The following is a 22836-nucleotide window of genomic DNA, read 5'->3' as shown; positions in this document are numbered from 1 at the left end:
ATTGATATACTCAACACGATGCATCTCACAGATAACAGTTTGAGTGAAAGGAACCAGAAATAGTACATGCCTTATAATTCCATTTATAAATGAAGGTCTAGAACAGGCTAAACTGGTCTATGGTGAGAGAAATCAGAACAATGGTGACCTACGAGGATCTATATATAGATCAGGAGAGGGCACAAGGGAGCTTTCTATGACACAGCAAACGTCCTATATCTTGATATGACTGATGCTTACACAGATGTAAACATTTGGAAGAATAAACTAACCAGTACACTTAAGATGTGTGCATTATGTACCCTAGGTATGTGAGCTTCCAGTTAAAAATTTTGTACCACCTGTGGTAAATTCATTTCTGACTATAACCACCTCCATAGGAATGCAGTTACCCCTTGATAACTCTCAGTATCCTAATAGTCCCAATAATGACTCGCTCTTTTTTTTTTTATTTAAACCCCCAATTTGCTGTTTGAATCAAAAACCTGTTCTGCAACTGTTTTCAGTTCTATTTGAGTCCCGGATGCGGAAGACACCAGTCAAGACTCACCTCTTCTAACAGGATCCTGTCTTGTGCATTGTTTTTTGTTTGTTTGTTTGTTTAAATAGAAATCCATTTTTAATTAATTTATTTTATTTATTTATTTTTAGCTGCGTTGGGTCTTCGTTGCTGCACGCGGGCTTTCTCTAGTTGTGTCGAGCGGGGGCTACTCTTCGTTGCGGTGCGCGGGCTTCTCACTGCAGTGGCTTCTCTTGTTGCGGAGCATGGGCTCTAGGCGCATCGGCTTCAGTAGTTGTGGCTTGCAGGCTCAGTAGTTGTGGCTTGCGGGCTCTAGAGCGCAGGCTCAGTCGTTGTGGCGCACGGGCTTAGTTGCTCCGCGCCATGTGGGATCTTCCCGGACCAGGGCTCGAACCCGTGTCCCCTGCATTGGCAGGCGGATTCTTAACCACTGCGCCACCAGGGAAGCCCTTGTGCATTGTTGAAGCATGTTACTCGTGACTGATATTCTCTCCCCCTTCCTAGGTCCCTATGTAGACTTCTGCCAGGTGCCTGGAGGCACCACCAATTGTAGATGTTACAGCTTTAGCACCTTTTTTGGGTTTATTTAGTTACTTCTCCTGATCATTGCTGTGTGGCAGGGAAATATCATTCATATCTGATTCTGTGCAAAATTGTGTATTGCACACAAACATAGCCACTAATGAGTTCATTAAGTGTTGAATAAATTAAGTAATTGTTTTCAATGATTTCTATTATGCCAGAAGCCTTAGTGGGTTGTTACAGAAGTGTTTAATAACAGTGTTAAATGATATTTGGGGAAATCAGTTGGGGTTTTTGGATGGAGCTAGGAGTGCATTATTTTCCTCACTTGAAATAGCTGTTTACTGCCCAATTTTCTATTTCATGCTTTTAGGAGAATGGATGAGATTTAGATGATGAGGGATGCCTGTTTAAAGAGATACACACCTACATATGTAATATTTTGCATGTACAATCTATGTAGAAAATATATGTACATACAACTGGGCCATGTTCCACCAAACAGTACTTACCCTTTTTTTTTTTAAATTATTTATTTATTTATTTTTGGCTGTGTTGGGTCTTCGTTTCTGTGCGAGGGCTTTCTCTAGTTGCGGCAAGTGGGGGCCACTCTTCATCGCGGTGCGCGGGCCTCTCATTATCGCGGCCTCTCTTGTTGCGGAGCACAGGCTCCAGACGCGCAGGCTCAGTAATTGTGGCTCACGGGCCTAGTTGCTCCGCGGCATGTGGGATCGTCCCAGACCAGGGCTCGAACCCGTGTCCCCTGCATTGGCAGGCAGATTCTCAACCACTGCGCCACCAGGGAAGCCCCTTACCCATTTTTAAATTTCCTTAAAAATTTTTTTAATTAAAAAAAATTTTTTTTATTTTGGCCACGCTGTGCAGCTTGCAGGATCTTAGTTCCTCGACCAGGGATTGAACCCGGGCCATGGCAGTGAAAGTGCAGAGTCCCAACCACTGGACCGCCAGGGAATTCCCACTTACCAAATTTTTTCTATTCCATTTTTTTAAATTGAAGTATAGTTGATTTACAATGTTGTGTTAATTTCTGATGTACAGCAGAGTGATTCATTTACACACACACACACACACACACACACATATATATATATACATTCTTTTTCATATTCTTTTCTATTATGGTTTATCACAGGATATTGAACATAATTCCCCATGCTATACAGTAGGACCTTGTTTATCCATGCTATACATACCAGTTTGCATCTGCTAATCCCAAACTCCCACCCATCTCTCCCACGCCCCCTGCCCCCTTGGTAACCACAAGTCTGTTCTCTATGTTTGTGAGTGTGTTTCGTAGATAGGTTCATTTGTGTCATATTTTAGAAAAATATGGAACGCTTCATGAATTTGCGTGTCATCCCTGTGCAGGGGCCAAGCTAATCTCTGTATCATTCCAACTTTAGTGTATGTGCTGCCAAAGCAAGCACTCTATTCCATTTTTTAAAACTGCTGAGCACATGCCATTAGTTTGCCTAAAATGCTGATCTAGGGGCTTCCCTGGTGGCGCAGTGGTTGAGAGTCTGCCTGCCAGTGCAGGGGACACGGGTTCGAGCCCTGGTCTGGGAAGATCCCACATGCCGCGGAGCAACTGGGCCCGTGAGCCACAACTACTGAGCCTGCGTGTCTGGAGCCTGTGCTCCGCAACAAGAGAGGCCGCGATAATGGGAGGCCTGCGCACTGCGATGAAGAGTGGTCCCCGGTTGCCGCAACTAGAGAAAGCCCTCGCACAGAAACGAAGACCCAACACAGCCATAAATAAAATAAATAAATAAATAAAAATTAAAAAAAAAAATATATATATATATATTTAAAAAAAATGCTGATCTAGGCCATATAGAAAGACTGGAACCATCTCAAGCCTCCTCGGTATTGACAGGGCCTCAAGTGACTCCCAGACCCTGTCCCCACTAGGATGTGCACTCCAGGAGGGAGCCACCTTTGTCCTGCTCACAGCTGTATGTCCAGAGCACAGCAGAGGTCCTGGCACATAGTAGGTCTTCAATATTTGCAGAAGGAATGAGTTGGGCTCCAGCTACAGAGCCTCGTCGCTATAAGGGGCTGTTACCCTGGTGCAGATCCCGCTTCTGCTACCTACCAGCTATGGGACTTTGGGCAAGCACTGCCAGCTGTCACCATCTGGTGACAATGGCTCTGTTACGCCTCAGCCAAAGGCCGCTGATGAAGGTTACATCAGAGCAGAAGAAAAAAGCCCTGGAGGGCCACTCTCTGGAGCCTAGCCTCCATCTCTCTCCCCCTTTCTCCCCTGCCCCACCCGCTCCTATTATTGGGACACCCCTCTTGCTTTTTCCCAAGGAGCCTGGCATGGGAGGAAGGGCTCGGGCTGGCCTTGGATTGGGCTTGGGCCCGGGTTCAAGCTCAGAGTGACAGTCCGGCGGGCAGGCAGCGACATGACTCAGCTTTGTCTTCTAGTGACAGATCAATGTTTCTAGACCATTTGGCCCCTCTCCTCCATCTGCTTTTTGGGGGTCAACATTATTGAGGTATAATTTACATACAATAAATTGCATCCGTCAAAGCAGACAACGGGATGGGTTTTGACAGATACATACACGCTTGAAAAACCACCACCACAATCAAAACACACAGCATTCCTACCCGCCCCCAAACTTCCTCGTGCTCCTTTGTTGTCTTTCCCACCATCCCCTCCCAGGCCCAGGCCACCACTGATCTGCTTTTGGTCCCTAAGGATTCGTTTTGACGCTTCTAGAATTTCACATGAGTGGAATCATATGGTATATGGCTTTTTGCATTGGCTTCTTTGACTCAGCATAATGCTTTTGAGAGTTAGTCATATTTTTACATGTATCTGTAGTTCATTCCTCCCCTCTGTGGCCCCCCCCCAAGCCCGTCTTAATCACTGAGTATTCCATTGTCTGGATGTACAGTTTGTCTCATGTGTTCACGGACATTGGGCAGTTTCCAGTTTGAGTTAACGTGCATAAAGGCGCATTTGTAAACATGTCTTTGAGTGCCATTCACTTATCAGAGCAAATATTTTGTAATGTCCAGGGGCGATACACGGAAGATTTGTTACTTGGTAAATGCGTTGGCTCATTCCACAGTCCCTGGGACCCTCTTTCCTCCCACTGTGCCTAGTGTTAACCCCTGGGCTGCTGGGTCAGGGGGCGACCCAGGGGGTCCCCAGGGAGAGCCAGGAGGGTAATAGTAGGGGACTCTTGGCAGTGACCATTTACCAATGGATTAATAACCCATAATTTAATGCTTTTGTGTTTAAACCACAGGCATGGCCATACCAGTGCATGTGCTGGCTTGAATGTCAGCTCTGGGAAAGTCCTCTTGGCTCTCCTGAAATGAAGTTCACGGATGATATAACCCACGGGCACGTGATATTAAAAATGATTCCAATAAACACAAGGTCCTACTGTACAGCACAGAGCACTAGATTCAATATCCTATGATAAACCGTAATGGAAAAGAATATAAAAGAAAAGAGTGTATATATATATATATATATATATATATATATATATATATATATATATATATATATATATATATAAAAAACTGAATCACTTTGCTGTACAGCAGTAATTAACACAACATTGTAAATCAACTATATTTCAATAAAAAATAAAAATAAATAAAAATAAAACAAAAGCAAATACTTCACACACACACAAAAAATGATCCCACTGCCCGAACTGTAAGAAAAAGGAGAAATAAAAGGATAGGAATTTAAAATATGCATTTCAATATGCAAATGTGCGGGGCCACCTTCCTAGAACCCGAGGAGGGAGACAAACATTTACACCTGAAACATAGGCAGCTCCTAACATGGCTGTAAACATGCGGTGTAGGTGTTGAATTACCAAGAACCAGGTGGAATGTGGTTTTCTGATATTGTTGACAATCCTTGGCCAAGTTTCGAACAAAACACGATACAAGCTTCCCTCATCTTACATGGTAGTTACACTTCCTGGAAAAGTCAGAACCTATGAAAACCATTCAAAAAGGACTTCGTGTTTGCCTAAGGAGAGTTAGGTTCTAGGCTCAGATAATTCTTAACCAGGTTTTTCCAAGTAAGGCTAAAATTTCGATAGTTTGCACTAGTATGGATGGGCTGCTTGTTAAAATATTGAAATACTTCTGGCTGGTGAATAGTATAAGAGTAAGTGAGAAATCGTAAAATTCAATAATATGTATTGCAATAAATTAGTTCAAGTTAGTTGTTGTGATGGGTTTTCTGTCATCCCATTACTTAGTTGGTAATAAAGATATTGAATAGACAAAACTATTAGACAATATATATATATTTTTTAAATTATTTAATTAATTAATTTATTTTTGCCTGTGTTGGGTCTTCGTTTCTGTGCGAGAGCTTTCTCCAGTTGCGGCGAGCGGGGGCCACTCTTCATCGCGGTGCGCGGGCCTCTCACTATCGCGGCCTCTCTTGTTGCGGAGCACAGGCTCCAGACGCACAGGCTCAGTAGTTGTGGCTCACGGGCCTAGCCGCTCCGCGGCATGTGGGATCTTCCCGGACCGCGGCACGAACCCGTGTCCCCTGCGTTGGCAGGCGGATTCCCAACCACTGCGCCACCAGGGAAGCCCCAAGACAGTATTTTAAGGGCTAGAAAAGTTTCAGATGTAATTGCTGTTAGTTCAGGAACAGCAAAGAGAGGAGAAAAACACCAAAACACTGCAGTTGCTGCTAAGAGAAATTCTTTATCTATTGAGATCTCAAGTCCTAATGAGTCTCAATTTAATGGGAAGTTGCTAATAGCATTTGATGTGGTTCCCTTATCAAACCACAGCTAAGACAAGGTTATTTTAAATATCCATATGTACATATATAACATGTTATTTTATGTATATACAGCTGTGCCAATCAAGAAATCACACCAACAATTTCTAAATGAAACAAAACCAGTACAACAATTTAAGAGTGATTTGAGCTTCAACTTATGTTCTTGGCAACAACTTAAAGAAATATGTATATATAGATAGCTAATATTGATTATTTTGAGAATTAAAAAAATATTTTAAGATGTGATGCAGATATTGATTTATGTATTTATATTACCACACCAGTTGCAAAATATTTTTAACATCACCGTCCTTCATGAATGCCCAATGGGACATTTTAAAATAGTATGTGACAAGGGACCCTGCTTCACTGGGTGGAGGTGCCCTGCATATATTATAAGACATCTCCATCCCTGGGCCGTGCCTTCCAAGAGCCAAGAGCACGGTCCGATCACAGCAATAATCCAAATCATCCCCATATGTTTCCAGAATGCTCCCTGGGAACCTAACAGACTGCGAGCCATTGGCAGGTTCAGTGGTTAAAAACAGAGACTGCGTTATAAGTCAGGCTTCGGATGTCTGAGCCTCAGGAATCTGGGCCAAATTGGCATTTATCTTCTCTTGCTGATCTGTGAAGCCTCCTCCTCCAAGGGCTTCACGCTTCTGCAATATCACCAATCCCCGTCACCCGCTCAGTGAAGCAGTGACTTGCCTAAGGTCACAAAGAAAGTAAGTAGCCAAGCCAGGAGCCGCACCCAGCCCTGACTCCCGACCCCTTTACCACCCAAGTGCCTCACAGCACTCCTGTGGGGTGAGGGTCACCATTACCCCTGTTTCCCAGGTGCAAAGCCAAGGTGAAGAGAGGCAGAGTCACTGGTAGCCCAAGTTCACAGTGGGATTTAGATTTGAAGCACTTGGATTTGAACCCAGGCCTCTCCCACTTCAGAGCCTGTGGTCTCAAAGCCAGGTGCGTACACCCAAGGGGTGTGCAGGACAAGTCACTGGGATGAGGCTGGTAAACAAAACCCTCTCTATTTATTTTTAATTTTAAAATGGAATAATTTAAGCCTTATTACTAATATACAGAATGCTAGTAGTACCTGGATATAATTTATAAATAAATATACCTATTGGAGGTACATGCCCAAACAGTATCTCCTCTTAGGTGCACACAAGAGGAAGGCTGCTGTCGCTTTACCTGCTAAGCCGTGTGGCTTCCCAAAGCCCCCCTTGGGTACTATCACCAGAGAGGGGCATAGCAGGCAACGGCAACGCAGGCTACAGACTGACAGCCTGGGTTCAAGTCCCCTCTCTGACACTTCCCAAGCTGTCTGACTTTGGACAAGTGGCTTTACCATTCTGGCCTCAGTTTCCTCATCTGTGAAATAAAAATAACAGCAGCTCTCACCTTAGAGGGTCAAGGTGAGGGATAAGTCAGTTACTCTGTGTGAAATACTGAGAACGATGCCTGATACACAGTAAATGCTCAGTAAATGTGAGCTATGATTATTGTTTACCCCACCTTGCGAGTGGCTAACAGGTGCAGAGAGCTAAAATAATGAGGTAACAGTTAAATGGAGAGGGGCCGGGATCCAGAACCCGGTTCTTAACCACAGCCGCACCTCAGAGTCTGTTTTCTTCTCTGCAAGATGGGGTTAAGAGCAGCATGCACCTCACAGCGCTCTCCCAGGAGGGAAGGAGGTCGTTTTCTGAAAGAAGGGGATTTAGTCATCCTGTCCCGCCAGACACAGGAGGCTAGAGGGAAGACCAAAGGCTCAAGAGGCGTGAAAGCCGTGGAACAGAGGTCACGGGCTTACATTCGCCTTGGCCCCACGGTAGGACAAGGGCGCCCTCTAGTGGCGGAAGCAACCCCAACGGCCAAGTGTCCTGGGGCTCTTTGTGTGCTAGACCCTGAGGGCACACACTGGAGGAAACCGAGGCGCAGAGAAATTGGGACACAGCAGTCTGGCCCCAGAAACTACACTCTTTCTCCCTCTCTTTCCAAAACTCTGCCCCAGCCCTGGAAATCTGGGGCAGGGCACACCTTTGATGTCCCGGGCTGTGCTGGGCCCAGCAGGGTGGCTTGGCGTCCCTGGCCCGCCCACCAAACGCCAGCAGCACCAAGACAAAGGACAGTGCCCTGTGCCCGAATGTGCTCCTGACTCCAAGATCAGATGCTGGAGCTTCAGCTGCTTCCTGCCAAACTCAGGAGTGCTGGGTTGGGGTATTCGGGGCTCTCGATGACCCCGGGGCCGAACTTGAGCTCCAGGAAGCGGCGGTAGTTGTTAGGTGCCTGCGCCACGAAGCCGGCAAAGGGCAGGGGCACGAGAGGCTGCAGAAAGTGTTCGGGGAACTCGACATCCTGCCGGTGGTCCAGCCACGTGTCCTTGGTCATGACCCCGTTTCGAGGGTAGAAGGGCCACAGGTCCACGTGCAGGTGGTTGCTCTCGCTGTACTGCACGCGGAAGAAGTCGCCCTCCACGGCCTTCTCCCACACGAAGCCGCGCTCATCCACCACCGAGCCCGCCTCAGCGCCCCGCAGCTGCTCGCAGTTGCCCACGTCCTCCAGGTAGATGCCCAGGTCCACGTCGTAGTCCCACGGGATGATGTCCCCGTGGCGGGCCGCCCCCAGCAGCGAGCCACCCTCCAGCCAGTAGCGCACGCCGGCCGCCTCCAGCACGCCCACCACGTAGCGGGCCGTCTCGCGCAGCGCACGCAAGCAGCATGGGGGTGTCCAGCGCTCCTCGTACAGGTAGGCCGGCGTGTCGCCCACCACTGTCCCGAAGCAGCGCGGGGTCTCCTTGTTGCATCCGAACCACTCGAGCCGCCCGCCCTCCCAGCTCACCAGGCGGATGCCCAGTGCCCGCAGCAGCGCCGCCCGCCGTGCCCGCCCCTCGCGCTCCGCCTTCCAGCGCGCGTGGGCCGTGGTCAGCGGGGGCTGGCGCGCCCTGGCGAAGGGCAGGTCCAGCAGCTGCACCGTCCAGCCGCGGAGGGCGGTCTGCAGGAAGAGGCCGGTGCCCACGGGCCGGGCCAGGGGCGCCGAGAGGTTGAAGAGGTCGCGGGCGCGCAGGAGAACCACGACGTCCCCGTCCAGGGCGTCGCAGCGGGGTGCGGAGGGTGCCGGGCCGTAGCGCGCCGTCCACTCCCGCAGGCTGACGTTCAGGGCCAGGCACCGGGCAGGGTTGGCCGAAGCAACAGGAGCGGCCACCAGGCGTGCGCCTCCCGCTCGCAGCACCTCGGCCATGCGCTCCAGCTGGCCCGGTGCCTCGGCCCTCGCCCCGTCGGGCACCAGGGCCACGTACTCGGTGGCCACGTAGGTCTCGGGGCGCGAGGCTGCAGCGGGCCGGTCCGGGGCGGGCTGGAGCAGCGCCAGGCGAACGCTGGGGATGTGGGGCAGGGCGAGAGGCGGGTAGGGGAGCGTGTCGGCTGCCACCACCACCGGCTGGGCTGGGTCCTGCTGCAGGAAGGAGTCCACCAGCTCTGGCACAGCATTGTCAAAGGCCTCGAACTCCCGCACCAAGATGGTGACCCGGGGGCCGGAGGCAGATCCACGGCGGGAGCCCCTGGCCGGGGAGAACCTGGGCTGGTGCTGCAGCCACGAGACATAGAACAGGACCAAGAGGTTGAGGGTGATGGCGGCTGCCAGAGCAGCCTGGCAGCGGGTGAGCCGCATGGGGCTGAAGTCAGGCCCTTAGCTGGGCTTCCCGGCTATCCTGGGGAGCAGGGATGAAAGGGGAGACTGGAGCTGGTTGTCAGAAACCCCCCCACCCATCCTCAGCCTTGTCTTCCTCTCCCAGCCTTTTCCTTATTTGGTTTCACTTCCGACATTTCCTCCTCCAGGAAGCCCTCCCTGATCCCAGGCTGGGTCATGCAACCCCCTCTGGGCTCCTTCAGCCCCCTGGGTTCCCCGACTCTAGCCTACCACTCTAATTCATTAGTGAGTAGGGACCAGTCTGTGTGAGGGCAGGTCCTGAGCCTGTCTTGGTCACTGTTGGGTCCCCAAGGCTACTCAGCACAGAGCCAGGTACACATTAGATGCTCAGGAAGTTTTTATCCAATGAATCACCTTCCCTTCTTCCTTGTTCAGTCCCACCCTTTTATTCATTGTCAACTTCTCACTCAGATTCGGGTTCAGTTATAAATGCCCAGACCCCATTCATTCCCTGCTCTCACCCCTGATCTCTTCTTCCCTTCCCACCCCCCCAAACCCTGGCCCCAGGGTCAGAGCCTTGGCCACCAAGCCCCTCCCCTGCTGCCTCCTTCTCACTTCCTCAAATCCTCTGCCATCTGGCCATCTCTTTCCTGATGGTCAGCCAGATGTTTTTGGTTTTGCAAGGAAAGCTAGAAATGTTTTCTTAAATCATAGAATTATTCCAGTTTGTAATGTTGGCCACTAATTAATTTTTTTTTAATGGAATGGGTCAAACTCATAGAAACAGGAAGTAGATGGTGGTTGCCAGGGGCTGTGAGGGGGCAGAAACGGGGAGTTGTTGTTTAATGGGTATAGAGTTTCAGTTTTGCAAGATGAAAAAGTTCTGGAGATTGTTTGCACAATAATATGAATATACTTAACACTACTGAACTACACACTTGAAAACTGTTAAGATGACAAATTTTGTTATGTGTGTTTTATCACAATTAAAAAATCATTTTTTTTTTTTTTTTGAAGTAGAGTGGGCTGCATCCAAAGAGGCTGTGCTCCCTCCATAGGGCACCTCCACCTCTATTCACGGGCCACATTCCTAAGGAACCCCCAGGCGGCGCTGTCTCCATGTCCCCATCACAACTTGAAGATTTGGCTGGTCTCCAGCACAGAAGGAATAACTAACTCTCTCTTCTGAGCAGATACTAAAGTTTCCCCATGAAGGATCTTCATAGGTTCTGCCCCTCCCGGAGAAGGGGACGTCAGAGACCCCGCTAATCTGCCTACCTCCTAAATACTTCTGACCCCCTCCTCCCCATTCCCACAGCTCTCCCTTCAACCCCGGTTCACCCAGATCCCCACCCAGCCTCCCACGGTCTCCTAAGTCCCCTCCTCGTGGCAGCCAGAGGGGTCTGCATAAAGCACAAATCTGACCTCTCCCTTTCTTGCTCAGAATCTGCCATGGCTCCCTAGTGCCCTGGGGAGAAAGTCTAAGTTTCCTACAAAGTCCCACCAGGCCTCGTATGACCTGGCCCTTGCCTGCCACCATTCCAGCCCCATCTCCTGCCATGCATCCTCGAACTCTGTGCCTAAGCCATCTTGGACTTTTCTTCAAACAGATCTTATTTCTAAACCTTTGTGTATCCTGTTCCTCCTGCCTAGAAGAGTCTCCTCTCGAACACCCCTTCTCCCCATGCCTCTTTTCTCCTGGAGAACTCACTTATGCTCAGGCTTTAGCTCAGATGGCCCCTCCTCCAGGAAGCCCTCCCTGAACCACAGGCTGAGTCAGAAGTCCCCTCTGGGCTCCCGGAACCCCTGGGCTGCCTGTTCTGGTTTGGCACTGTCTGGGGATGGCTCTGTCTGCCCCACTAGACTGTGAGCCCCAGGAGGGTACAGCCAGGACTGTCTCAATCACCACTGTGTTCCTCCCACACGACTGGGCACTGAAAATGCACTTGGTGAAAAGATGGTGACTGGGGGCAGGGTTTTTGTGTGTCTGTAAAGCCCACTCAGGTCCCCAGGGCCAAATTCTGCACTGCGGCCATGCACCTGGGGCCCTGCCCTGGTCTCCCTGTCTCCTCTCTCTCTCTCCCTCCAGAAACGCCCTCTCATCCCTCTTCATCCATCCCAGGCCTGCTTGCCCTTCTCTGACCCAACTCAGATGGCACTTAAGAATCTGAGTTGCACTTTCAGAGCGACTTATTATTCTTCAGAACCTTGGAACTGCCTTCTGGACCTTCGATCAATCCCTCCTTCCTTCCATCCTTCCAGGTTGTGGAACTCCTACAACATACCACACACTGTCCTAGGCCCTGGGGACACATAACACACAGAGACAGACAATACCACTGAGCTTGGGCAACTCACATTACTGTGGGGGGGAGGAACCTTTGGAACCACAGAATCTTCGGGGTCTTAAAAATCTTAGAATTTTAGCGCTCAGGTACACAGAAACAGAGAGGAGACCCTTAGATGGTTTCAGAATCTTCTAACAATTCTAAAGAGACCTTCCTCCTGCTTCGGCCTTGTTCCCTATGGTCTGTGCTCCACTCAGAGCCCAGAAGGATCCTGTTCACTCTTCAATTAGATTCTGTCCTGCGTCTGCTCAAGCCTTCTGTGGCTCGAGACTCACTCAAAGGAAAAGCCAAAGTCTTCGCTGGGACCCACAAGGCTCCACGTGATCCCCCACCCTCTCCCACGTGCCCGCTCAGCTGCAGCCACGTGGGCCACCAAACACCATTCTCCAAATACACCCAGGAGACCCCAGCTGTGGCACTGGCTGTTCCCTCTGCCTGGATACTCTTCCCCAGGTAGCAGCTGCATGCCTTCTCCCCTGGCTTTCAGGTCTTTGCTCAAATGTCACCTGTCCAGTGATCCCTTCCTTTGGCCACCCTACTTAAAAATGCCTCTCCCTATCACCCACATACTTCCTATGTCCCATCCCTGGGCTATTTTCCTCCCCTAGTAGTTCTCATGTAGATTTTACTTATCTTGTCTCTTGTTTTGTCTGTTTTGTTCCCTGCTGTACACCCAGAACACGGCTCAGTACCTGGCACACAGCAGGTGCTCAATAAATTTGTGTGGAATGAATGACTGACTCCTGTTATTCAGACGGGGAACCTGCGGCACAGAGAGAGGAAGGCCAGAGGGAGCAGAACCCAGGTCTCCGCCCCCGGAACCTGGTTCTCACCACGCGCTATCTGGCTGACTCTGGGCCAGGAGGTGCCCAAAAGGACAGAGGACAGAAGCCAGTTTCTCAGAGACCAGAGGTATGACAGCCAAATGAGGAGGTGAGGGAACCGGAGTAGTGAGAGAGAGGAATCATCTAGTACCCTGACAAGGTCAGTCTTGGCTTCTCCAACTGTAAGGACTCAAAACTCCTTCACTGGGGCAAAGTAGATGAAACGATGATTTTGAAGGATCATAATAATATCAACAATTCTAGCTGCTCTTGATGTGCCAGTCCCTGTTCTAAGCATTTTACCGATCTTAACTTGTTTAATCTTCACATTATGATCACACTGAAAGATGAGGAAACTGAGGCACAGACAGGTGAAGTCACTTGCCCAAGGTCACACAGCTGGGAAGTGGTGGACCTGGGATTTGACCGGGAAGCTGGCTCCAGTGTTGTGATTTTAGCCAATAAACTCTGCTGTCTCTTTTGGGTCCACAAAGACAGTCCAACTTTCAGCCCATCTTCAGTGAGATAACCCCTTTCCCTTGCCCTCACTTGATGGGTGCTTTCAAAGCTGAATATGGCACATTAATTAATTAATTCAACTCATTAACTCATTTATTGAGTGCCCTCTGTGTTCTGAGGACACGGGGTGAACCAGGCAGTGGTTGGGCAGGCCCTCCAGAGGTAGGAAGACAAGACAAAATCCCTGCAAACAACTTACAGACAGAGCAGGAAACCAGCAGGGAGCATGAGAGAGAAAAGGTGGTCAGGGGAGGAGAGGACAGTTAAGCTGAGACTTTGTCTCTCCATTGCCCACAAAACAAGGTAAGTGGATGCACATTCACTTCAGGCTAGACTTCACCTGGCCTGAGCCTCAGTTGCTGCATCTGTAGAATGGGAATGTGATGGATAGAGAAAATGAGTGATGTGTGGAAAAACCTTTGGGGACAAGGGCAGTTCCCACGTGAGTGCAGGTGACACTGAGGGGCTTCTTACCTCCTAGGTTGCAGGCTGAGGGAGCTCCAGGGGGGCGGTTCCAGCCCAGCTCAGCTGCACTGCTGAGGGAAGGAGAAACCAGAAAACCCCAAATCAGCCAAATTCACACAATAGAGCACAATTTCATTTTACCTACAAAAGTGGCAATGAGAAGGTCAAGGAATCATTTCTCTTTAAATCTCATAAGCTCAGGGACCACCTGAAGCATCTGTGAAGGGAAGGAGTGAAGGGAAGGATGTCATAGCAACCTATAACCATCCCTTCTTTCATAAATGTGTCCAGAAAGGTGAGGCTAGAAGTGACAGAAGGTGTTACCATGACAACCCCTTTCTTAGACACACTCCATCCTGAGAGACAATCCTAAAATGTCCTGTACCTTGGTGGGCCTGGTTCCTAGGGTCACTGGAAGGGGGACTGCCCCCATTACCATAGTAACCAGAACTTGGCTTTGCTTGTTTCTTACCTCCCTGGGGATGGTCCAGGCCTTGTAACCATAGCAACTACTCCTCAGCAGAGCATCTCCTCTAAATAAAAACACCTGGTTGGTTTGGTCCACAGACACCCCCCCCCAACTGATGGGAAAGGGGGAGATAGATGGTTACCATGGTAATGCCAACTGGGTGGCTGGGCGGAGGGGTTGGGAAAGAGATGTTTCCCTCAGCAGTGTCCTTGTGGCTGGGGTCCTTTCTACCTGAGTGCTAGGTGAGGTTGCCATAGTAACCAATGAGGGTAGGGGTATAAGGACCACCAGGGACTTGGGTTACCTTAGCAACCTCTTCCTGGTGCAGGGCCAGGACAGGTTTGGAGCTCCATAACCACAAAGGTGGAGGGGAGGGGAGGCTAAGGGTGTTCCCGACTGGGAAGAGTTACCATGACAACCGACCTGGGCCAGGAATCAGGATGGGGCCATTGCTGAAACCACCGTTGGTGGTCGCTCTGTCTCTGAAAGAGTGACAGTGATTGTCGAGAATGGTGTTTGGGTCTGGAGAGGACTAGAGTCTTTCTTTGGGGTGAAGCGTGAGGAGAGGGGCAGAAAGCGGCCCCTCCTTAAGTCCCGCGCTTCCCTAAGGCAACCCTCGCGCCGGGCCTGGGTCGCGTTTGCCCTCCTTCGGGCGCGCGCCCCGCCCCGCCCCGCCCCGCCCCGCCCCCTTCCCCCCCACCGCAACGCGCGCGCCTTCGGGGTCGACCCGGGTGGGCGAGGCGCGCGTCCGACTTCGTTCCCGTCACCGGCCCCCCGGCCCCCACCAAGCGCGCGCGCGACTGTTGGCGCGGCCGCGCAGGCGCGCGAGGCACAGCGGGCGCGCGGGCCGGCCCCGGGGCCTCCATGATGGAGGAGCGAGCGGCCGCCGCGGTCGCCGCCGCCGCCTCCTCCTGCCGCCCGCTCGGCTCCGGAGCGGGCCCCGGCCCGACGGGGGCGGCCCCGGTTTCTGCCCCCGCCCCCGGGCCCGGCCCGGCTGCTAAGGGAGGCGGCGGTGGAGGGAGCCCCGGCCCCACGGCGGGACCGGAGCCCCTGAGCCTACCCGGGATCCTACACTTTATCCAGCACGAGTGGGCGCGCTTCGAAGCGGAGAAGGCCCGCTGGGAGGCCGAGCGCGCCGAGTTGCAGGTGAGTACCGCCCCGGGACCCCCGACCCCCCGCCCGGCCTGGCCCGGCCCGGCCCGGCCCGGCCTCACCCGCCGCCGCCGCCGCCGCCATCTTGGAGCAATGGCCGCCGGGACGGCCGGGGGGGCGGGAGGGGACCGCGACCGGCCCCGAGACGGAGTGAGGGGCCGTCCGAGGGGGGTCCTAAGGGCACCGGGGCGGCTGGAGGCGGGAGGGGGGCCCAGGGCCGGGAGGGCCCGACCGCGGCCGCCGGGAGAAGGGGCGCAGGGGAGCAGAACCGGCTGGAAGTGGGAGTGGGAGTGAACGGACCGGCAGAAGGGTTCCTGAGAGAGTGGCCTCGGGGCTCCGAGGGGACCCCAAGAGAACTCAGCAAAGGGTGATGAGAGGGGATGGAGGAATCTTGTATGCGAGTGAGCAAAAAGCTCCAAGGGTGCCGAGGGACTCCCACTCCGTCCCCGACCAGGTGCGCGTTGGAGGTGGAGCCCGCTGGGCCCCGGGTGGGAGAGGGGGGCGTCGGGGGAACTTGGGATCCGTTGGGGGCGAGAGAGGGTCGGGGCGGGTAACCCGGGTGAGTCGGAAGAGGAAGTCAGGGAGCTCGGGACGGGTGTGTTTCGGAGCGTTTGGACAGCAGCGACTGAAAGACGGCTGTGTTGAGGACTCGGGGGATGAGAGCAAGGTGTCGGGGGGTCCCCGATGAAGATGTGTGCCCTCTCCTCTGAGGAGGAAACTTTGGGGAGCCCTGGCAGGTGTGGCTTCGGAGGGCAGGGGAGAGGGTCCCTGGGTCGGAAGCACGGACGGGGCCAGGACGTGCCCCAAGAACCTGTGTTGGAAGAGCCTGAGAGCCGAAACTCTTTGGGGGTGTGGAGGAGTGGGGACTCCCGCCCTGAGATGGGAAGTGTGTAGGAAGTCGGATGGAGAACCCCGAACTGGAGTGGGGGAGGGTCAAACATGTCCAGCTGTGGAGATGGGAGGCGGGATGGAGAATGTGAGGAGGAATCCGGGGGACCTGAGGGATGGCAGGGGGAGCATTTTGTAGAGCAGGAAGGCAGCCACAGGAAGCATCGCAGAAGGATCCTGGGGGGAGGTGTTTGTGGAAGTTTCTGGGAAAGGACCCTGTGGTTTGTGCAGTAGCTTGGGGGAGGGATGTGCCCTCGGATGGTGATTGGAAGAGGCTGAGGCTGGACTGGGTTTTGTGACCTTGAGAAGTGTGGGTCGATTGGCAGAGTGTCATGAGGAGCCTGGGTATCAGAGTTGTGAGGATTTGAAGGGTCCCTGGGCTGGGGCCTTATTAGCAGAAGTCAGTACCTGCTTCTAGCAGCTCGTCTTTCCCCTTCCGATTTGCTGTTTCCTATCTAGTTGAGGTGGGAACCCAAGTAAATACCGGATTAGAATTTTGTCCTTAGGGTGAATAAAGAGAGCATCCCACAATTCTCCCACCCCAGTAGGGATCTTAGCTGTGTGGTGGCTGAGGCTTGGGGTTGGGGTGGGAGAGAAATCCTTATGTAAGTACCCCTTGCTTTGGTGTCCCACCTCTACTTCCAGAACTCTTTCCCAGGGTACATCTTATTAGATCTTCTCAGTACCCCATTATGGAGGCAGGGCCAATGACATTGCCCTCACTTAGCAATCATGATAGCAGCTGCTGTTTGTTGAGCACATATTATGTGCCAGGCACTGTATTAGGCACTTCAGATACATGGTATCATTTAATCCTTGCAACATTCTGGGAGGGTAAGTGATATTATTCCCCCTCCACCACCACCCCCTTTTTATTTAAATAATCAGAAGAGGAAATGGAGGCTTTGAGAAGGTCAGTGATTTATCTAGGGTCACAGCCTGTGGGTGGCAGGGGTGGTCTGTGGGCTTTCAAGCCCATGTATTATTACCTCTCTGACGCCCAGGACAGATGAGAAGCCTGTTCCAAGGAAACCCAGTGGCCTCCCCAGGATCATCCAGCGCTCGTAACAGACCAGTGTACCCTACAGCACTCACCACCCCGCTTCCTCATCTTCGAGACAAACAAGAGAAAAGATGTGTCTGTTCCCGCACTTAGTGGTCCTTCTTGGCGTTTGAGAGGAAGTTGTGGATAGCACCCAGTTAGGCTCTTCTTTGTCTAGGCTCCAGCATCTCTTACTTTGTACTTTTATTTTCTTTTGTTCCGTTACATTAGTAAAAATTCAAAGATCTCAGAAGCGTCTGCGTGTATAGATGTGTACACACACACACACACGCTAGTGTAAAGGGAAAGTTCCCCCCCCAACTGCTATTGCTATGAAAGTAATTCACCTCTATGTGTGTAATATATGAGATCATACTACATGCATCATTCGGTGACTTTTTTTTTCCACATACTCATGTGTCTTTGTGTTCCTTTCATATCAGCAGAGAGAGATCTTATTATTTTTGAAAACTCCATTCCACTGGTGTCTGTACCGCAGCTCATTTAGTTTGAGCCCTCTTGCTGAACTTTTAGGTTGTTTCCCGTTTCTGCCCGTCGGAAGCGGCTGCAGTGAATGTCGCTGGGTTCCCCGTGAGCATACAGCAGAATAGATGGGTGGAATGGTAGAACAGATGTGTTTATAAAGGAGTGATTAGTTGTGCCAAGTCGCCCCACGTTTACACTCCCAGCAGCAGCACCCCTTTTTATACGCTTCTACTCGAGCCCTTATCACTTAGGGAGGTGTGACTTCTCCTGTAAGACCCTTTAAGGCCTGGACTGCGTCAGATTTTTCTGATAAACTCTGAATACCTTTTCTCCAAGTAGCTGCGTGCAGCTGCTCCTGGCACAGGACCCACGTGCAGTCAGCGTGTGGGGAGCGGCAGAAAAGGCAGCCTCTCGTGAGGTCCTGCCAGGAGGCGCCCGAAGATGGGAGCAGGGAGGTGGCATCAACGTGGTCTGATAATAAGCAGGACTTTGCCAGGTAGGGGGATTCTCAGAAGGAGGTGATGCGGTTTCTGCCCTTCAGAAACTTCCAGGCTAATAGAGAAGGCTGGTTTGTGCAGGAGGTTACAGAGAACTGTACACACTGACGCAGTTGAGTCTTTGATTGCGTGGCTTTGCCCACGGTCTCTGGTACTTCTGCAAAGGGGAGCGAGCTCTTTGAGGACAAGAGGAACCTTGGGGGCGGGGCCTGAACTGGACATTCATGTAGGAGCAGCTGGTGGAGAAGGTATGGAGCTGGCCCGTCTCCACTGCCAGCCTCACAAGGGGCTCTGGGGGATCCGTGGGGACTCAACCCTGCCAGGAGCCCCCAGACCCTGGGGAGGACGAGTGGAGTGCAGGAGATGCAGGGCCAGATGGGACTGAGTGGGGACGGGGAGCGGGCTGGGACAGAAAGGTTGGGGTGCAGAGAGTCATCAGCGGCCCCCGGGAGGACGGAGATGCTCAGGCCCCTCCGGAAGCTTTTTCCATGCCGCCTGGGTGGAGCGGGAACAGCCGGAGGAGAGGCGGCGGCCCTGTCTCCGAGTGGCAGTGGGTGGACGTGGTGGGTAGAAAACTTCCAGATCCCAGCCTTACCTGCCAGCAGATCAGGCAGCCGCGGCTGCTGGTGTTTGCGGGGTGGGAGGGACTGGCCACCAGCACTTCCCTTCTCTGTGGCATTCCGCCAGCTCGGGACACTTCAGCCACATGTTTCTGGTTCTCTTTTTTCCCTTCTTTGCCAGAGGAACTGGGAAGAGGACCACAGAGCAAAGTGAGATTTTTTTTGCACCGCACGGCATGCAGAATCTTAGTTCCCCGATCGATCAGGGATCGAACCCGTGTCCCATGCAGTGGAAGCGCGGAGTCCTAACCACTGGACCGCCAGGGAAGTCCCCCAGAGTGAGATTCTTGCATCATCATTAGGAGAAGGGAAATCAGGGCTTGCTGTGGGGCAAGGGGGTGCGGGAGGCTGAGCAGGTGTGAGGTCTGAGCGTGATTCTGGACCCTGCTTTCTGCCCCTCGACTCCACTTTCTTCCCCCACAGGTGAGGGTCACCTCCTTAACACCTTAAATCCACTCATTGCCCCCTGCCTGATCCTAGTCTGGGCCCCCCGTCGTTTCTCCCTGGGATTCCTGGGATTGCCTCCTTCTGTGATTGGTCTCTTGGCCTTTAGCTTTGCCCTCCCCTTGCCCCCTGCAGCTATCATTTCTCCACTTTATAGCTTGTGGAATTACCTTTGTAAGATGCAAATCTGATTATTATCTCTTCTCTGCTTGAAAAACCCTTCCATAGCTTCCCCTGTGCTCTTAGGATGAATTTCAGACTTGCTCACATGGTCTGCGATCCTTTGTCGGGCCTGCAAGCTTCTCTGATTTTCCTCACTAACCCTTTTACACATTCGGATGCAGCCATACTGGCCTTTATAGAGTTCCTTAAGCCGACCGTGCCACCCTTGTCTCTGGCCTCGGCCAGCTGCACTCTCCAGCCCCTGGCCGACTGCTAATCAGCCTTCAGGTCTTAGCTGAACTGTCACTTCTTCACTCCAGAAGTGGGTTGGGTGTCCCTCCCCTAACCTCTGCTCCCTCCCTGGGATCCTAGTCATGTCCTGTAGTTGTGGCTGCTCTTGTCTGTCGCCTGAGCCAGACTGAGGGCTCTGCGGGGACAGGAGGCACTCGTCTTCTCCGTTCCTTCGCCAGCACCTCACATAGAACCTGGCCCGTCACAGGCGGTCACCAGTGTCAGATACTGAACGCGTGTGGGCTCAGCAGGCCACGCAGACACTGGGAAACAGAAGCTCATGGACGGAAGCCCAGAAGGGTGAGGGCACAGGCAGGCCGTGACCCCGGACTTGTATTTGCTGATCGACCTTTTCTTCTCCACCACTCCCCCACCTTCTAACAACTCATGGACAGAGTAGACCTCAGGGTGACTGAGAAGGTACACAAAGGACAGAAATTCAAACCTCCGAGACGTTGATCATGTATGAGTCCGCCTGTCTGGCCTTAGGTGTGTATGTACATATACGCTGATTAAAGTGTAGAAAGAAAAAAGTATTGGGGGGAGTCCCTTTCTCTCAATGGACAGATGAGGTTTCTTTTCCATAGCGTACCTGTGACGTGTATTTATTTGTTCGTTGTTTTTCCCACATCATCCTCTAAAATATAAACCTCATGTTGTTCAGTGCTGTATCCTCTGTCCACAACTGTATCTGATACATAGTTGGGACTCAATAAATATTTGTGGAGTGAATAAATGAATGAATGATACTTTTGTCATACATTAGTATACATATATGCCTTTTTATTTTTTCAGAAGGAAGCCTACCATTGCAATTATGCCTGTGGGGTAAATTCCTTAGAAGTGGAACTGCTAGGGCAAAAGGAATGTGCATTTAACATGTTTGTGGATATAGCCAGATTGCCCTCCCGGAAGGGTTTGTCAATTTATGGCGCCACCAGAGGTGTCTGAGTGTGCCTGTTTCCCTGGCCCCCGGCCCTAGCCAGTGCTTGGCAATACTTAGCACACATTTGGTTCTATGCTAACCTGCGGGAGAGGCCTGGTCCCTGGAGCAGGACAGGGGTGATAGGCAGCCTGTGGGCACAGGACTGTGCTGTGCTGCAAGTGCTAGGGGCAGATAGGTCAGGGCCCTTTGAGCCCCAAGGCAAGGAAGAGGCGTGTTCATGGGCGTCTGAGAGGCCGCCAACAACGGACAGTCCTTGAGCGTGAGGCTTTGGGAATGTTCACCGCCTGGAAAAGGTGTCTGGGGCGACTGGGGGCTTCTGGGGGAGTTGTTGAAGTTCCTCAGTAAGCATTTGATGTGTGAGGATTGGCTCCAGGAAGGCGCAGCTGCCTGTGGGGCAAGAGGCCTATAAGCCACAGACAGCTCTGCTCGATGGGCCTCAGGTCTCAGAGGGATCCTAGCTCTCTTAAAGAACTGGGCCCATTTCAAGATTCTAGAAGAACGGACAGGGAGAATAAAAATAATAAGAGGTAGGAGCTGGCATTTGTTAGCCTTTCTTCTGTGCCAGGCTTTGGACTGAGAAGAACTTAACACGTGAGGGGAAACGGAGGCTCAGAGAGGGCCAATGACCTGCCTAAGATCATGCAGCGAGTAAGTGGCCGAGCCAAGCCTGGAGCAGAGGAGCCTTGGGGAGAAGCCAGGGAGGAGCCCTGCGCTCAGGGCTTTGGCACTGGGCTTCCGGAGCCTGGTCAAGGGCCAAGATCCTGCCTCAAAGGCCGTTGGCCCAGTGTCTCCAAAAGACTTGTTGACAGACCAGAGCAGACTGGGGCAGCCCATGCCAGCAGACAGTGTGAAGTGGTTGGCAGGGGCCCTGGGTCGTGGCTGTGGCACGCCTCCCTCACCCTGGGCAGACTCCAGTGGAAAGGTTGGTCCCCACCGTGGGGGTCGGGTGGGGAAGCTTTTGCGCTGCAGCGGGAGCTGAGCCGAGCCGCCCACTCTTATCCCTAAACGCCAGAAGTAGCTTCCCACGCCTCCCAGAGACAGATGCTCTGGTGGGAGTAGTGGCACGCCACCTCCACCAGCAGCCTTAGGGACAGCACCTGCCTGGGGAGGGGAGGAGGTGCCCAGGGCTGTTAATACCTCCCTGGCCCACCTCCTCCCCAGAGGTGGGGACCAAGTTAGGCCCAGGCTGTCCCTATTTAATTTCAGGGGTTAAGGGCTTCTCTTCAGTTGTTTCATCGTGGGTGACATGGAGACAGAGCCAGCCACCCTTTCACCGCTCCGTGGAACCCTGGCTCAGGGTCTTCACGCCTGAAGAAGTGGCTGCTGGGTGTCGCTGTGGGGGCAGGGCTGGAGCTGATTGTCCCTGAGTGAGTGAGGGACACATGTCAGTGAGCCTGAGCCCTGCTGTCTTCCTGTCTCCTTCTCTCCCTCCCGCAGGCTCAGGTGGCCTTCCTCCAGGGAGAAAGGAAGGGGCAAGAGAATCTCAAGACAGACCTGGTGCGGCGGATCAAGATGTTAGAATATGCACTGAAGCAGGAAAGGTGAGCCCTGCTGTCCCCCGTCCTGCCTTCAGGGATCAAGCCATTGGGATCAAGCGTTCTCTTCCCCGTCACCCAGTCCTGCATGGTTCCAGGAGAGGGGGACAGAACAGGAAATAGTGGGTGGGACTCGGGGTAAACAGCTGATAACAGTATTCGTAATGGTGGTGGCGCACTGCGTGCCAAACGCCATGTATTCATTGTCTCATTTATCCCTTCCAGTGGCCTAATGGGTACAGGTGAGGCTTCCGGAGGGTGAGGACTTCTTCAAGGACTCTGGAGCTGGGATAGCAACCCAGTTTGCCTGACTCCAAAGAGTGGGCTCTTCACAGTGCCATCCGTGATGCCCCCTCCGCCTGGGCTGCTTCCTAATCGGGCAGCTCAGCTTCAGAGGGAGGAGAGCTGATTAGAGAGAACCTGGGATTTGGGATTCCTGAGGTGGGGGCTGGCCCCGTCTACTCTTCCGTGTCTCTCACTGGTTAATCGCTTGATCTTTTAGGGCCAAATATCATAAATTGAAATTCGGGACAGACCTGAACCAAGGGGAGAAGAAACCAGAACTGTCGGAACAAGGTACCCACCCCCGATCCTCCCCTCTTGCCCCCTCCCAACAAAGCCGAATGTGACAGAGGAAAGCTGAGATGG

General features: G+C 52.4%; 2 protein-coding genes across 6 annotated transcripts in view; one reads left to right on the top strand and one right to left on the bottom strand.

Moving 5' to 3' along the window:
• Nucleotides 1-5747: 5747 nt before the first annotated feature.
• FKRP (fukutin related protein) lies at nt 5748-15373 on the bottom strand. Of its 4 annotated transcripts, none has more exons than XM_082369749.1 (3): nt 15340-15373; nt 13666-13727; nt 5748-9561 (listed from the first exon to the last, which is right to left on the bottom strand). In XM_082369749.1, the coding sequence occupies exon 3, from the start codon at nt 9519-9521 to the stop codon at nt 8034-8036; it is 1488 nt and encodes a 495-aa protein (XP_082225875.1). In that variant the 5' UTR covers nt 9522-9561; nt 13666-13727; nt 15340-15373; the 3' UTR covers nt 5748-8033. The 4 variants fall into 4 exon arrangements, with proteins under 4 accessions (XP_082225875.1, XP_082225876.1, XP_082225873.1 ...); XM_082369750.1 differs by having other exon boundaries at nt 13666-13724; nt 15340-15360; XM_082369747.1 differs by lacking the exon at nt 15340-15373 and adding an exon at nt 14549-14769.
• Nucleotides 14937-22836, top strand: part of STRN4 (striatin 4) — a 25509-nt gene continuing 17609 nt past the window's right edge. For both annotated transcript variants that reach the window (XM_082369744.1, XM_082369743.1), the window contains exons 1-3: nt 14937-15271; nt 22091-22194; nt 22691-22764. In XM_082369744.1, coding sequence (XP_082225870.1) covers nt 14990-15271; nt 22091-22194; nt 22691-22764 — 460 coding nt within the window. In that variant the 5' untranslated portion in view covers nt 14937-14989. The remainder of the gene's footprint in view (nt 15272-22090; nt 22195-22690; nt 22765-22836) is intronic.

The sequence above is a fragment of the Balaenoptera borealis genome (genome assembly GCF_965194805.1).
Source record: "Balaenoptera borealis genome assembly, chromosome: 19".
In the NCBI taxonomy this organism is placed as follows: Eukaryota; Metazoa; Chordata; class Mammalia; order Artiodactyla; family Balaenopteridae; genus Balaenoptera; species Balaenoptera borealis.
Note: the sequence above shows the minus strand (reverse complement) of the source record. Positions and strands in the feature narration are given on the sequence as shown.

What these genes read in the sequence shown, in the direction of transcription:
- FKRP (XM_082369749.1), bottom strand. Translation starts at nt 9,521, where the DNA reads ATGCGGCTCACCCGCTGCCAGGCTGCTCTGGCAGCCGCCATCACCCTC.